Here is a 12,840-nt window from a genome sequence, read left to right as displayed (position 1 = left end):
GGGAGGGAGGGAGGGAGGGAGGGAGGGAGGGAGGGAGAGAGAGAGGGAGGGAGAGAGAGAGAGGGAGAGAGAGAGGGAGGGAGGGAGAGAGAGAGGGAGAGAGAGAGAGAGAGAAGGAGGGAGAGAGAGAGAGAGAGAGAGGGAGAGAGGGAGGGAGAGAGAGAGGGAGCGAGAGAGAGGGAGGGAGAGAGAGAGGGAGAGAGGGAGAGAGAGAGGGAGGGAGAGAGAGAGAGATAGAGGGAGGGAGTGGGACAGACAGAGACAGAGAGAGAGAGACAGAGAGGGAGAGAGAGAGAGAGGTGTGGGAGGTTAATAGTATCAGTTGAAAGACTGAGAACATTCCAGACACTCAACAGAGCGTTTCAGCAGACAGGCGTACTAGCCTACAGTCTGGGACTGAGGCCTTTTCAACGGAAGATCCTTCCATTATCATATGAGCTCGGGGGGGGGGGGGGGGGGGGTGCAGCAGCTCAACCTGCGTCCGGGAAACTTGCCCAATGCAATTAGAACATCAGCTTCCATCAGGGTCCAGTCTCAGTCAGTCACTCGCTTCTCACCAGCTTAGCACAGGCCGTGCTTACATTTATAGGATTAATATGTGAGTAGACCGGGGGCCCGGGGCCAACTCTCGCTCCCAGGTGGCCCCGGGCCACATCAGCCGCCATCTCCAACATGATGTCATCTCGCTGCGGCGTTCGCCCTCCCCCAAAAAAAGAAAGACGCACATCTGCTGCTAACGTCCCCTTCACTTCCTTCCCTCCCTGGACTGAGGACGGAGGGTTTTTTTGGGGCTGATTAAGGTGAAAGGGTGAGGGTGAAAGGGTTAGGGTGAAAGGGTTAGGGTGAAAGGATTAGGGAGAAAGGGTTAGGGTGAAAGGGTTAAGGTGAAAGGATTAGGGTGAAAGGGTTAGGATGAAAGGATTAGGATGAAAGGGTTAAGGTGAAAGGGTTAGGGTGAAAGGGTTAGGGTGAAAGGGTTAAGGTGAAAGGATTAGGGAGAAAGGGTAAGGGTGAAAGGGTTAGGGTGAAAGGGTTAAGGTGAAAGGGTTAGGGTGAAAGGGTTAGGATGAAAGGATTAGGATGAAAGGGTTAGGGTGAAAGGGTTAAGGTGAAAGGGTTAGGGTGAAAGGGTTAGGGTGAAAGGGTTAAGGTGAAAGGGTTAGGGTGAAAGGGTTAAGGTGAAAGGGTTAAGGTGTAAGGGTTAGGGTGAAAGGGTTAGGGTGAAAGGGTTAAGGTGAAAGGGTTAGGGTGAAAGGATTAGGGTGGAAGGGTTAAGGTGAAAGGGTTAGGGTGAAAGGGTTAAGGTGAAAGGGTTAGGGTGAAAGGGTTAGGGTGAAAGGGTTAAGGTGAAAGGGTTAGGGTAAAAGGGTTAGGGTGAAAGGATTAGCGTGAAAGGGTTAGGGTGAAAGGGTTAAGGTGAAAGGGTTAGGGTGAAAGGGTTAGGGTGAAAGGGTTAGGGTGAAAGGGTTAAGGTGAAAGGGTTAGGGTGAAAGGGTTAAGGTGAAAGGGTTAGGGTGAAAGGATTAGCGTGAAAGGGTTAGGGTGAAAGGGTTAAGGTGAAAGGGTTAGCGTGAAAGGGTTAGGGTGAAAGGGTTAGGGTGAAAGGATTAGGGAGAAAGGGTAAGGGTGAAAGGGTTAGGGTGAAAGGGTTAAGGTGTAAGGGTTAGGGTGAAAGGGTTAGGGTGAAAGGGTTAGGGTGAAAGGGTTAGGGTAAAAGGGTTAGGGTGAAAGGGTTAAGGTGAAAGGGTTAGGGTGAAAGGGTTAGGGTGAAAGGGTTAAGGTGAAAGGGTTAGGGTTAGGGTGAAAGGGTTAGGGTGACGCAAGCTCGTTTTAAACTCACCCCTTGTGGTGTAAGCCCCGCCCCCGTACGCTGCCCGGGCGACGCCCGTTGGAGACACGCCCCAGCTGTACTCAAGACGTGCGTTAACTAGAGCTGAGTTCACTCTCAAATTCACTAGGAAAAGTTGTTTAGCGAGAGAGCGGGATTATGAGTTAGTATCCAATCAGAGTGTGCGGCCTATAAATATCCCAGTCTCCGGCTGGGTTTTGTTCGGTTAATATTGCTGAGAGGGTTAGAGGCCATAGATCCGGTGTGGTGTGTGTGTGTGTGTGTGTGGGGGGGGGGAGGGGTACTGTAGTATGTCTTCCCTAAGGACTGGCAGTCTTGTCATGTTGTACAGCACAAATCACTTGTTGTCAGACAAGAAGGGGCCGCGCCTTGGTGCGCGTGCGTGTGTAAGTGTGTGCGCGCATGTGTGTGTGTGTGTGTGTGTGTGTACTGTATGTGTAGGTGCAGAAGATGTGACAGTTCTCGTTTCACGGCTCAATAAGCAGTGAATCCCTCAATACCCTGAGCTGGCGGTCATCAAATATGAGCTGGGTCAATCACACACACACACACACACACACACACACACACACACACACACACACACACACACACACACACACACACACGCTCTGCAACAACCCCGAACACATGAAGCTCAAGGTCATCTCATTGCGGAGTGGCCTCCAGGAGTCGGCCGTTGAGTGGAAAGCGTTTCCCACGAACGCCGGGAGAATTAGGCGGGGCTTCAGACCGGAGCCGGCGGACGCCAAACGTAGTGTCCATGATGCGGTCTGGGTGGAGTATCGCCATGACAGCGGTCACTAAGGAGGAGGCGGTGACAGTGGTCTCCCAGTGATGCGGCAAGAACATTTCTGTGACATGACTGTGACATTCGCTACCAGCAAACACTGAAAATACAGGTCCTCAATTTATTTATATTAGGCTAGCCTGTCCAACCATATAACTGGACCGCTAACATTGAATGTTGAATGTACTTTTATTCTTTAAGGTTTACAGAACACAGTGTCCACACATGCGACATCTGACAAGAAATAGGCCTACTGAAATAGGGTGATAATGATGTCACTGCACACAAAATACAGTAGGCCTAAGTGTATTAATAAACAAGTGTAAATGTCCAGCCATCCAACCAACCATTGGTTGGATGGCTGGACATTTACACCATCATCAACAAATCCATCCCTGTTTGTGTTACATTTCTAGTGCGCAAGAAAAATATACTCTTGATTGCTATAGCTCAAACTAGTAAATCACCTCTTTAATGGTGGTGTGATGCGTTTTGGGGCATGTTAGTGTGATAAGAGATTTGAACAGATATTTAATTTCACGTGTATAATCGCGGAATACAAGCAGCCGAAATGAGCTTTCTCTGGACGGTGGCTGGGGTCTCCCTGAGAGATCGGGTGAGAAGTTCAGTCATCCGGGAGAGACTCGGAGTAGAGCCGCTGCTCCTTTGAGTCAAAAGGAGCCAGTTGAGTTGGTTCGGGCATCTAGTGAAGATGCCTCCTGGGCACCTCCCTAGGGAGGTGTTCCAGGCGTGTCCGGCTGGGAGGAGGCCGCGGGGTAGACCCAGGACTAGGTGGCGGGATTACATCTCCGCACTGGCCTGGGAGCAGCTAAAGATTCCCCAGGCAGAGCTGGTTGATGCTGCCAGGGAAAGGGATGTCTGGGGCTCCCTGCTGGAACTGCTGCCTCCGCGACCCGACCCCAGATAAGCGGACGATGATGGATGGATGGATGAATAATCATGGATTGTTTTCCCCGTTCGAAAAGGTAGCCATGGACATTGATCCGCGCTAATGTCATCAAGGCCTTCGGTTGCCGTTTACATCGCAGGACAGCTCATTACGGCAGTGGTGCTGTATTGTTCTGAGATTGACAACAACCCCCATGAGGCAGTAATATTCTGATGTCGTTGGGAGAGTAACCTGCCTCCCTCAGTGTCTTGATCTGCGCACTTTGCTGAGCTGAAATCTTGGGTCATCTTGCTGTAATCACAGTATTTATTTGTCACATAGTTCTGTGACGTGAAAGACATTTGTGCGTCAAGCGCTGGTTAAATGGAAGTTGAGGATAAAATAGCCTTTGGGCAAAACTTGTTTGCATGTATTGGGTTGGACTTTGACTTGTGTCTGTTGGCTGAATGACTTTCATTGTGATAGGGCATGATTTTTCTGATAGGATTGATTTTTGACATATATGCATCGACTTGATATGCATCGAAACAACTTATTTTGGAATTACATTGATCTCAGTTATTTTGACGGTAGTGAATTATTGATTAGCTCTTTAGGTTAGGATGGCTTGTCTCTACTTGCTGCACTAGCTCGCCACTCGCTAGCAACAAACCTGGACCTATTGCCTATAACCTATTGCATCACCCCTCCCCCTGCTACAAATTATTTTATATTCAAATAAACTGGATGGACGTGTTGCCTAGCCCCACCAATCTTCAGTGGGCTGATGGATTGTGGGGGAGGGGGGTGCTTTTAACGTTAGCGGGTGCTGTTGTGGTCATGACCGCTTCATTCCATTTACATTTTTTGCCGGTCTGCCGCAGGTGTTGGGCTGAATTCGCTAGTTTGATTGGTTGATGGATGGATTTAACGTCCAAAGTATTGTGCAAGTATTGTGTAGGCCTGTGTGTAAGAGATGAATGGTTGTAACCATGAACTCAGCCAGGTAGATTATCAGCATTTATCATTAGCCTCAATTGATGCTCGCGTGAGGACTTTCCTCTACGTGTTGCCATTCATTTAAACCACCGTCTCATCTAGGCTACTTCGTGTTGCTGCATTTTTACCTTTATGCTTTCATGTTTTTAGAGCACAATTCCAGGATTCCAAATTAAGTCCATCCATTCATCCAACTTTGTCCTGAGCGCAGCGCACTTTCCAATGAGCACAGCGGTCCATGTAGCCTACTGTAAGCAACAAATATATTTCCATCTCCGTTTGTGTTCCATGGCTGGTGCGCATTCCCCTTTTTATGCTTAAATTATGCTAGCCAGCAAATTCCCAAGCAGGACTGGCTTTATCCAAAGACTGTAGTACCACTCTACTCACTACTACTTATATATACACCTCCTATCTAAACAAATTCCCTACATTATTTCGATTGGGAATTAGGGAAATTGAATTCGAAAATCATAATTTTTGATAATGATCTTATAATAGGCCTAAATCATGTTTTCCCATATCTGCGGTGTTTAAAATAGTAGGTATATTTATCTCTTGAAGGTTACAGAGTGACAACATGCGGGACGGGGACAGACGTCAGCCTATTTATTCACAAGTAGGCCTACAAACTTCTGCGTCATTACTGATATGAATCTGTTCAATACGTCTCATCAGTCTCATCATAATATGGGAGCTATAGCCTAACATAAGGGAATGGATGAAAACAAACTGATTGGCCTGAATTAGATTATTGAATTGAGAATATTATTCAAAAAGAAAAGGACAGGTGCCCGGTAATAAAGAAATGTGTATCTATCTCGATGTGTGTACAGAGCCTTTTTTTTAAAATAAAAGAACAAAAACACAACATTGACCAACGGCATCTTATTTCAAAATAATGTGCCTGTATCATTGTGTTGCCTCTGTGTTTAAGTGGGGTATTCCGGGAGGTTCTGTAGCAAGTCGTCGGTCTTTGTGACGCACTGTTATGCTTGTTTGCTGTGTAGATCCAGTCATATCAGAAGCGGGCATCTCTTCCTGTTTATACCGGCGATTTGAAACAGCTGCTCAGTTCACCCCAACAAGAATAGCCAAGCAAAGGAGGACAGAAATTAAACCACAACTGCTGGTCTTGAAACCACTGTGCTAGCCTGATGGCTCATTCCACATGAGAACACTCCTGGGTCCAATTTCATACAGTAGATCAGCCTGTCTCCACTAGCTAGCTGACCCATGACCCCTGACGTCTGATCCCTGTGTCACGTGGGTGGTGTGTGTGTGAGTGGAAAAGCAGGAAAAGCCGTTCCATGGGACCTTCAGAAAAACTATGCACAGTAGTCAATGGTGATAAACAAATGATTTATTGATCCCGTTTGAATTGTGCCATGACCACGTGATCAAGAAATTATTTTTCTCACGCTGTTCACTACCATATTTTTTCTTATTTAAGGTCCCATGGCGGTTTTCTCTTCCGGCTTCCGCTTAGGCACTCCACTACACCACAATGCAACGCTGTCATGTTTTACCGAGGGAGAAGAACCAACAGCATCAAAATAGCTACAGGAATCATTGTTGTAACGTTAGCTAACTGCTTTTTAGCCAACGTTAATATTATAGAAGCTGCTCTCGTGAGCTAACTGGCTATCATGGTCTTATTGTGCACCTTCACAGCCTGCTATTAGCAGGCTAAAGTTGACAAAACCCCCTTTGCACATCATTAGAATTCCAACCATTTTCCACCACCGCAGGGCGGTGTTTGGGGGTGGGCGGCGAGGACGGACGGAGGAGAGTGTGTGTGTGCGTGTGCGCGTGTGTGTGTGTGTGTGAGACTCACCCAGGCAGACGGGCAGTGGGCTATCCCAGGCCCTCCTCTCCCCCCTCAGGCAGGTGACCAGCGGGGGGCCGCGCAGCGTGTAGCCGGGGTCGCAGGCGTACGACACGGAGCTGCCCGCAAAGTGACCCTTGTCCTCCCGCCGGTAGCCGAACTGGGGCACACCGGGGTCCTCGCACTTGACCAGCTCGAAACCTGCATTTCAGTGTGTGTGTGTGTGTGTGTGTGTGGGAGAGCAAACACAACCATGCATTATTTACGAAACCAATCCTGGAGCTGTAAACAGGCTGAGTGTTCGCCTCTTCCAGAGTGTGTGTATGTGTGTGCGTGTGTTTGTTTGTGCGTGTGTGTGTGCGTGTTTGTGCGCGCGTGTGTGTGTGTGCGCGCCTGTGTGTGTGTGTGCGTGTGTGTGTGTGTGTGTGTGTTCACGTCTCCAGCCTGTGGTCATTTATTCATGTTCCTGTCCTGTCTCTCTCCGCATGGCTTCTCACTGGCTCACACCTGGGTGGGAGAGGTGTGTGTGTGTGTGTGTGTGTCTTGTGAGTGTGTGTTCCAGTGATCTGAGCTCAACTAATTAGGCCTGTTCCGGTCCGTCTGTCTGTCTGTGCGTACGAGCGTGCACTAGGGATGTGCGCAGCGACTATTTTCACTGACGACTAGACGGTGGTTTTGTAACCGATTACACGACTCGTCTAAAAACAGGATTCCCAAGTTTCTACAACAAGTGCTAGTTAGAAAAATTGAGGATGTTTCTCAAACTCTGCAAGCTAAGATGCATGACTATTCTTGATGTTTCCCAACCACTCAGCGGCGGCCAATTTGCACGCGTTGCACAGGGCTGTCACACACTCTCCTTTGTTTGCCAGTGCAAAACAATAGTTCAGCCTGTCCTTACAGCTTATTACTTAGCAAAGATATCAATGTGTTTATTTAGTTTAATTGAAGAAGAGTAGGCTAGCCTATAGCCTGTAATGTTTCAGTAGGCTAAAACTAGATTTCACATAAAGGCCGCGGATGTCAGAGAGGGCAATAACGTTCGAAGGCAAATTTATTCAAACATTGGTCCACAAAGAATGATACAAATAATTAAGTGAAAGAAATAATAGCCTACTGTGCAAAAAATAGCCTAAACGAATTGTACATTTATGACAGTGTTTATGTCATATATATATGTTTTATATGGACCTGTGTGTCTGCAATAAAGTTCCTTTATCTTTCTAACCAACATTCAGCAGAAGCCAATTTTCACTCGTTGTGCATCTCGCTCCAAGTCTTGTTTGGCTATTTAAAACACGGGGTACATTGTGACAGTTGCTTGGATGTATACTAGTATACATAAACCTATGTTTTGCAAATTTAATGGTCTGCCTCCTTCAGAGTTCAACTCGGCAATTAGGCTGTGAAAGCGAGCGCGCCTCTTGGAATCTAGTCATAGCCTATTGTTGCACAGATTTCCGTCACATCTTGACTTTCTCAAACCAAATGATTAGGCTACATTAATTAATATGAGCACACTTTAGTGGCAATGTGCCGTGCACCCCTGATCATTGAATAGCATAAATTATTGTTAAGTTAAGTTAAGTTAAATTACTATAATATTAAAAAGAGCAGATGTCAAATCAGGAGCTCCCATACAAAAGGAACACAGCATAAACAATAGGAATTGCGCAGATGAATGAATGAGGTGACTAAGTCTTTTTATGAATATTTTTATTTTTTATTTTTATCTAATTCTATTATATTTTGTTTAATTGACTATTATTTCTTAAACGACTAGCAAAAGCTGCACCGTTTAGTCGTTTAAACGACTAGTCGCGCACATCCCTAGCGTGTGTGTGTGTGTGTGTACTCACTGGTGAAGTGCAGCTGGAAGCCCTTGCTGGTGTTCTCTGAGTTGCTGCTGAACTCCAGCCACATGGAGCTGGAGGTGGAGTTCAGGGTGGTCTCCATCAGCTCGCTCCCCGTGAACACCCCCAGCAGGCGGGCCTGGCTGCTGCTGCCGTCAAACACCTGCACACACACACACACGCACGCACACACGTGCACACACAAACACACGCACGCACACACGTGCACACACAAACACGCACGCACACACACGCACGCACACACACACATGCACACACGCACGCACACACGCGCGCACACAGACACGCGCACACACACGCGCGCACATACACACACACACACACACACACACACGGGCACACACACACACACACACACACACACGCACACACACAGAGGAGGGGTGGGGTTTAGATGTAGTGCATTACAACAGTATGGTCTGGTAGCATATATATTATTCATGTACAGTGCGCCCCCGGGGGGGAGAACACAATGATTTATTTGCACACAAACACACACGCGCTGTGAACCGTGCCACTGGCGACACGCGCAGGCGCACGCACACACACACACACGCACTGTGAACCGTACCACGGGCGCACACACACACACACACACACCACACTCCCGCTCACTTTGAGCACGTCGTGGTCCTCCAGGCGGAAGTCGCGGGCGTGCAGCTGGATGCCTTTGCCCGGCTGCGTCTGGATGGAGTAGATGCACTCGTGGTTGTTGCCGTAGTAACCGGGGTAGTTGGGCGAGAGGAGCACCCCTTGCATGCCGGTCACGGACGAGCCGCACTCAGCTAGAGAAGAGAGGGAGAGAGAGGGGGAGAGAGAGAGAGAGAGAGGGGGAGAGAGAGAGAAGAGAGAGAAGAGAGAAAGGGAGGGTGGAGGGAGAGAGAGAGAGAGAGAGAAGAGAGAGAGAGAGAGAGAGAGAGAGAGGGGGAGAGAGAGAGAGAGAGAGAGAGAGAGAGAGAGAGAGAGAGAGAAGAGAGAGGGGTAGAGAGAGGGAGGAGGAGGGAGAGAGAGAGAGAGAGAGAGAGAGAGTGAGAAGAGAGGGAGAGAGAGAATAGAGAGAGAAGAGAGAGGGAGAGAGAAGAGAGGGATAGAAAGAGAGGGAGGGAGAGGGAGGGGGAGGGAGAGAGAGAGAGAAGAGAGAGAAGGGAGAGAGAGAAGAGAGACGAGAGAGCAAGAAAGAGGGAGAGGGAGAGAGAAAGATAGAGAGAGAGGATTGTGGAGTGGAGGGGTAGAGAGGAGGTATGGATAGCCAACAAAGAGAGAGCCACAGAGCAGAGGACATGTCACATGCTACATACATACGTTCACCTCTAAGACGTGTTTGTAGAGACATTGAGAGAGGAGGAGGGGGATGACAAAATGGCAGAGATGAGAACTAACGGGATTAAACTGATCTTAAATACACACTTGAGTGTGTCCAGTACTAATACTGTAAATGCACACCTGAGTGTGTACAGTACTAATAAATACAGATGTGAGTGAGTCCAGTACTAATAAATACACATGAGTGAGTCCAGTACTAATAAATACACACAAGTGTGTCCAGTACTAATAAATACACACGAGTGTGTCCAGTACTAATAAATACACATGTGAGTGTGTCCAGTACTAATAAATACACATGTGAGTGAGTCCAGTACTAATAAATACACATGAGTGAGTCCAGTACTAATAAATACACACAAGTGTGTCCAGTACTAATAAATACACACGAGTGTGTCCAGTACTAATAAATACACATGTGAGTGTGTCCAGTACTAATAAATACACGTGAGTGAGTCCAGTACTTATAAATACACATGTGAGTGAGTCCAGTACTAAGGTGAAGCTTACTTGCTTACTGCACTTTGCTTTTATTGCAGTTACCAACAGTGATGATGGTGAGTTGAGGTGATGGGGATGTACAGTATGGGGGATGTATAGGTGATGGGGATGTACAGTATGGATGATTTATAGGTGATGGGGATGTACAGTATGGATGATGTATAGGTGATGGGGATGTACAGTATGGATGATTTATAGGTGATGGGGATGTACAGTATGGATGATTTATAGGGGCGTGTCAGGACAGTGGTATTCCTTAATTCCTTCAAGGTATTACAGGTCTTTTCCAGTATGTGTAGTATTAACTGCCGCAGTCGCGAAATCAACAATCTCACTTCAAGCCAAAATAAGCTAACGCTCCAAACTGCCAAAAACCTCTGCACAATGATGCAACTGAGTGTCTTGAAACTGACCCAGTTTCTCTCAGAAAAGCACAAACAAACACGCTGAAGGCCATAAACAGCTCCTGCTGGAGAGGAGAAAGAATTAAAATAAACACTTAATTACTGGCTTCAGCTAAAATGTTAAAAATCGTAACATTTACAAAATGACTTTAGACTTCAGTTTAGCGCCGCCAGCTACACCACTTGTATGAACACAGTAATTGGAAGAATATATTCTGCTTTTCACCGTAGCTACAGTTTAAGCTGTCTGTCACTTGCTGTGTTTTTATTGGTTATTGGTTTGGGACACTTTATAGTTGTATTGTAAGGACAAACGCAGAGGACAAGCATTCTCATATGACTTACTGCGATGGCAAATATATATTTATATTTCAATAGTAATCCACTTAATGCCTCTATATTTGTCTAGGTAATCATAAAAACACAGAATGCATTAGTGATGACCTGTTTTGACCGCCCTTGAAATGACGACACAGGTGTTACAGTATATATTAGGTGTTGAATCAACACAGTCCGACGGCTACGCTGTGTTCACGGACCTTGATGTTATGACCTCACTAAAGGAAACTTAACATTTGCAGAGGTGTGTGTTTTGCCAGTCGGAGTGTCGGGGGAACATTAGGACGGAGGGGGGTTGGTAGTAATGAGGATGGGTGTGACTGTGGTGGTGGAGAGTGGGTGTGGGGGGTGAGGGGTGGGGGGGGGGGTGACCAAAGCCAAAATTAAAAAGCGTGTGACCACCTACCAACACACCTTGGCAGAGGGGAGCTCCACACCCGCCTCCTGCCTCCCAGACACACCACCCGTGCCGGCCCCTCCAGCCGGTACCCTGGGAAGCACGAGAACATGAGGGCATCCCCCACCCCGAAGTTCAGGCCCTTGCGCGTGCTGTAGGGAGGCACGCCCAGGTCCTCGCAGGGCTCCAGGTCGTACTCTGGGAAGGGGGGCGAGGACGGAGAGGGGGAGAGCGCGTTAGCCTGCGTCCGCAGCTTTTAACAGAGCGTTGAAATAAAGGTTCAATAATGTTAACTCAACACGTTTTAAATTAACATCCGTAGTTTACTGAGTGATTTCACATACTGAACTGCATTTAGTGGAGTCTGTTCAACAGCTCTGCATGACAACGTTTGCTCACTCGGCAGTCCACATCATTTAAAATAATCACCCAGTCTGGCTGGAAAAGTAGACATTTCCCAACTCAACTGGGCATTGATGAAAGTTTGCAAAGACTACAATACCCATGAAGCATACAATTGGACAGCAAATCACAGCCAGCGTGTTTAAAAAGGTCAAAGGTGATTCTACACCACTGTGAAAACTTGCTCGTTTTAATTGAATACTGTATGTGTCCAAAATGACTAATTTTGAAGAGATGTCCAATGACTCCCAGAAGACTCGGTTGACTCCCTGAGTCGATTCCATTAATAGAAACAGATAAAAAAAAAAAAACATGCATATTTCGCTGTACCTAACAGGCTGGGTCAAAAATATGTCCAGATAAAGAGCTGGAATGATACATGATACTAGCCCTAACCCACCCTCAGACTTCTCAAAATGTGCTAGGGGCGCTCGAAACGTTACAGCGATAACAAAAACCCTTTTTAACGAGAGCTTTCTGGTGTGAATCAACTCCTTATCTCAATACCTCCATGGCGAAAACGCCATCAACTCCTGGAGAGCTACAGTAGCTTCCAATTACGCCATTATATAAAGACACACTCTGGTCAATGAGAGGGCCACTTATGGCCTTTTTTTCTGAGTAGACGAGGCCCTCCTCCACTTTAATTAGCAACCCATTTGAATCGGACCCTCTCTATGATTGGGCGAGACACATCATTATGCACAGGGTATTAGGTCAAATTAGATGCCTCGAAAGCCCTTCTCATAGAACGACCTATATTAGCGGAATTCGTCTCGGTCTACCGGGGCTGTAACGGACAAGCTATTAGCATAAGAAGAAGTCCTTGAGACCCTTTCAGAACCAATCACCTTTCATTCCAACTATCTGGGCACCGGGAGCAGAACTGTTTACAGAATCCCATCTCCAACCCTGACCACCCCAAAGCCGAGTGAAACGGAACCCTACCCCCTTTCCAGCTCTAAACCCCATACCTACCCCTTATCCCTAGAACCCATACCCTACCCCTTTTCATCCCTAGAACCCATACCCTACCCCTTCTCCATCCCTAGAACCCATACCCTACCCCGTCTCCTACCTAGAACCCATACCCTACCCCTTCTCCATCCCTAAAACCCATACCTACCCCTTCTGATCCCTAGAACCCATACCCTACCCCTTCATCTACCTAGAACCCATACCCTACCCCCTCTCCTACCTAGAACCCATACCCTACCCCTTCTCCTACCTAGAACCCATACCCTA

General features: G+C 47.3%; 1 protein-coding gene across 1 annotated transcript in view; it reads right to left on the bottom strand.

Annotated features, from left to right (window-relative positions):
• csmd2 (CUB and Sushi multiple domains 2) overlaps positions 1–12,840 on the bottom strand; it is a gene marked incomplete at both ends in the record, with an annotated part of 339,405 nt that overhangs the window by 122,840 nt on the left and 203,725 nt on the right. The window contains 4 exon segments of the mRNA XM_084454911.1: positions 6,274–6,556; positions 8,215–8,371; positions 8,845–9,014; positions 11,203–11,391. Coding sequence (XP_084311037.1) covers positions 6,274–6,556; positions 8,215–8,371; positions 8,845–9,014; positions 11,203–11,391 — 799 coding nt within the window.

Source organism: Borostomias antarcticus, assembly GCF_949987555.1.
Source record: "Borostomias antarcticus genome assembly, chromosome: 21".
Taxonomy (NCBI): domain Eukaryota; kingdom Metazoa; phylum Chordata; class Actinopteri; order Stomiiformes; family Stomiidae; genus Borostomias; species Borostomias antarcticus.
This window is presented reverse-complemented; position numbering and strand designations above follow the sequence as displayed.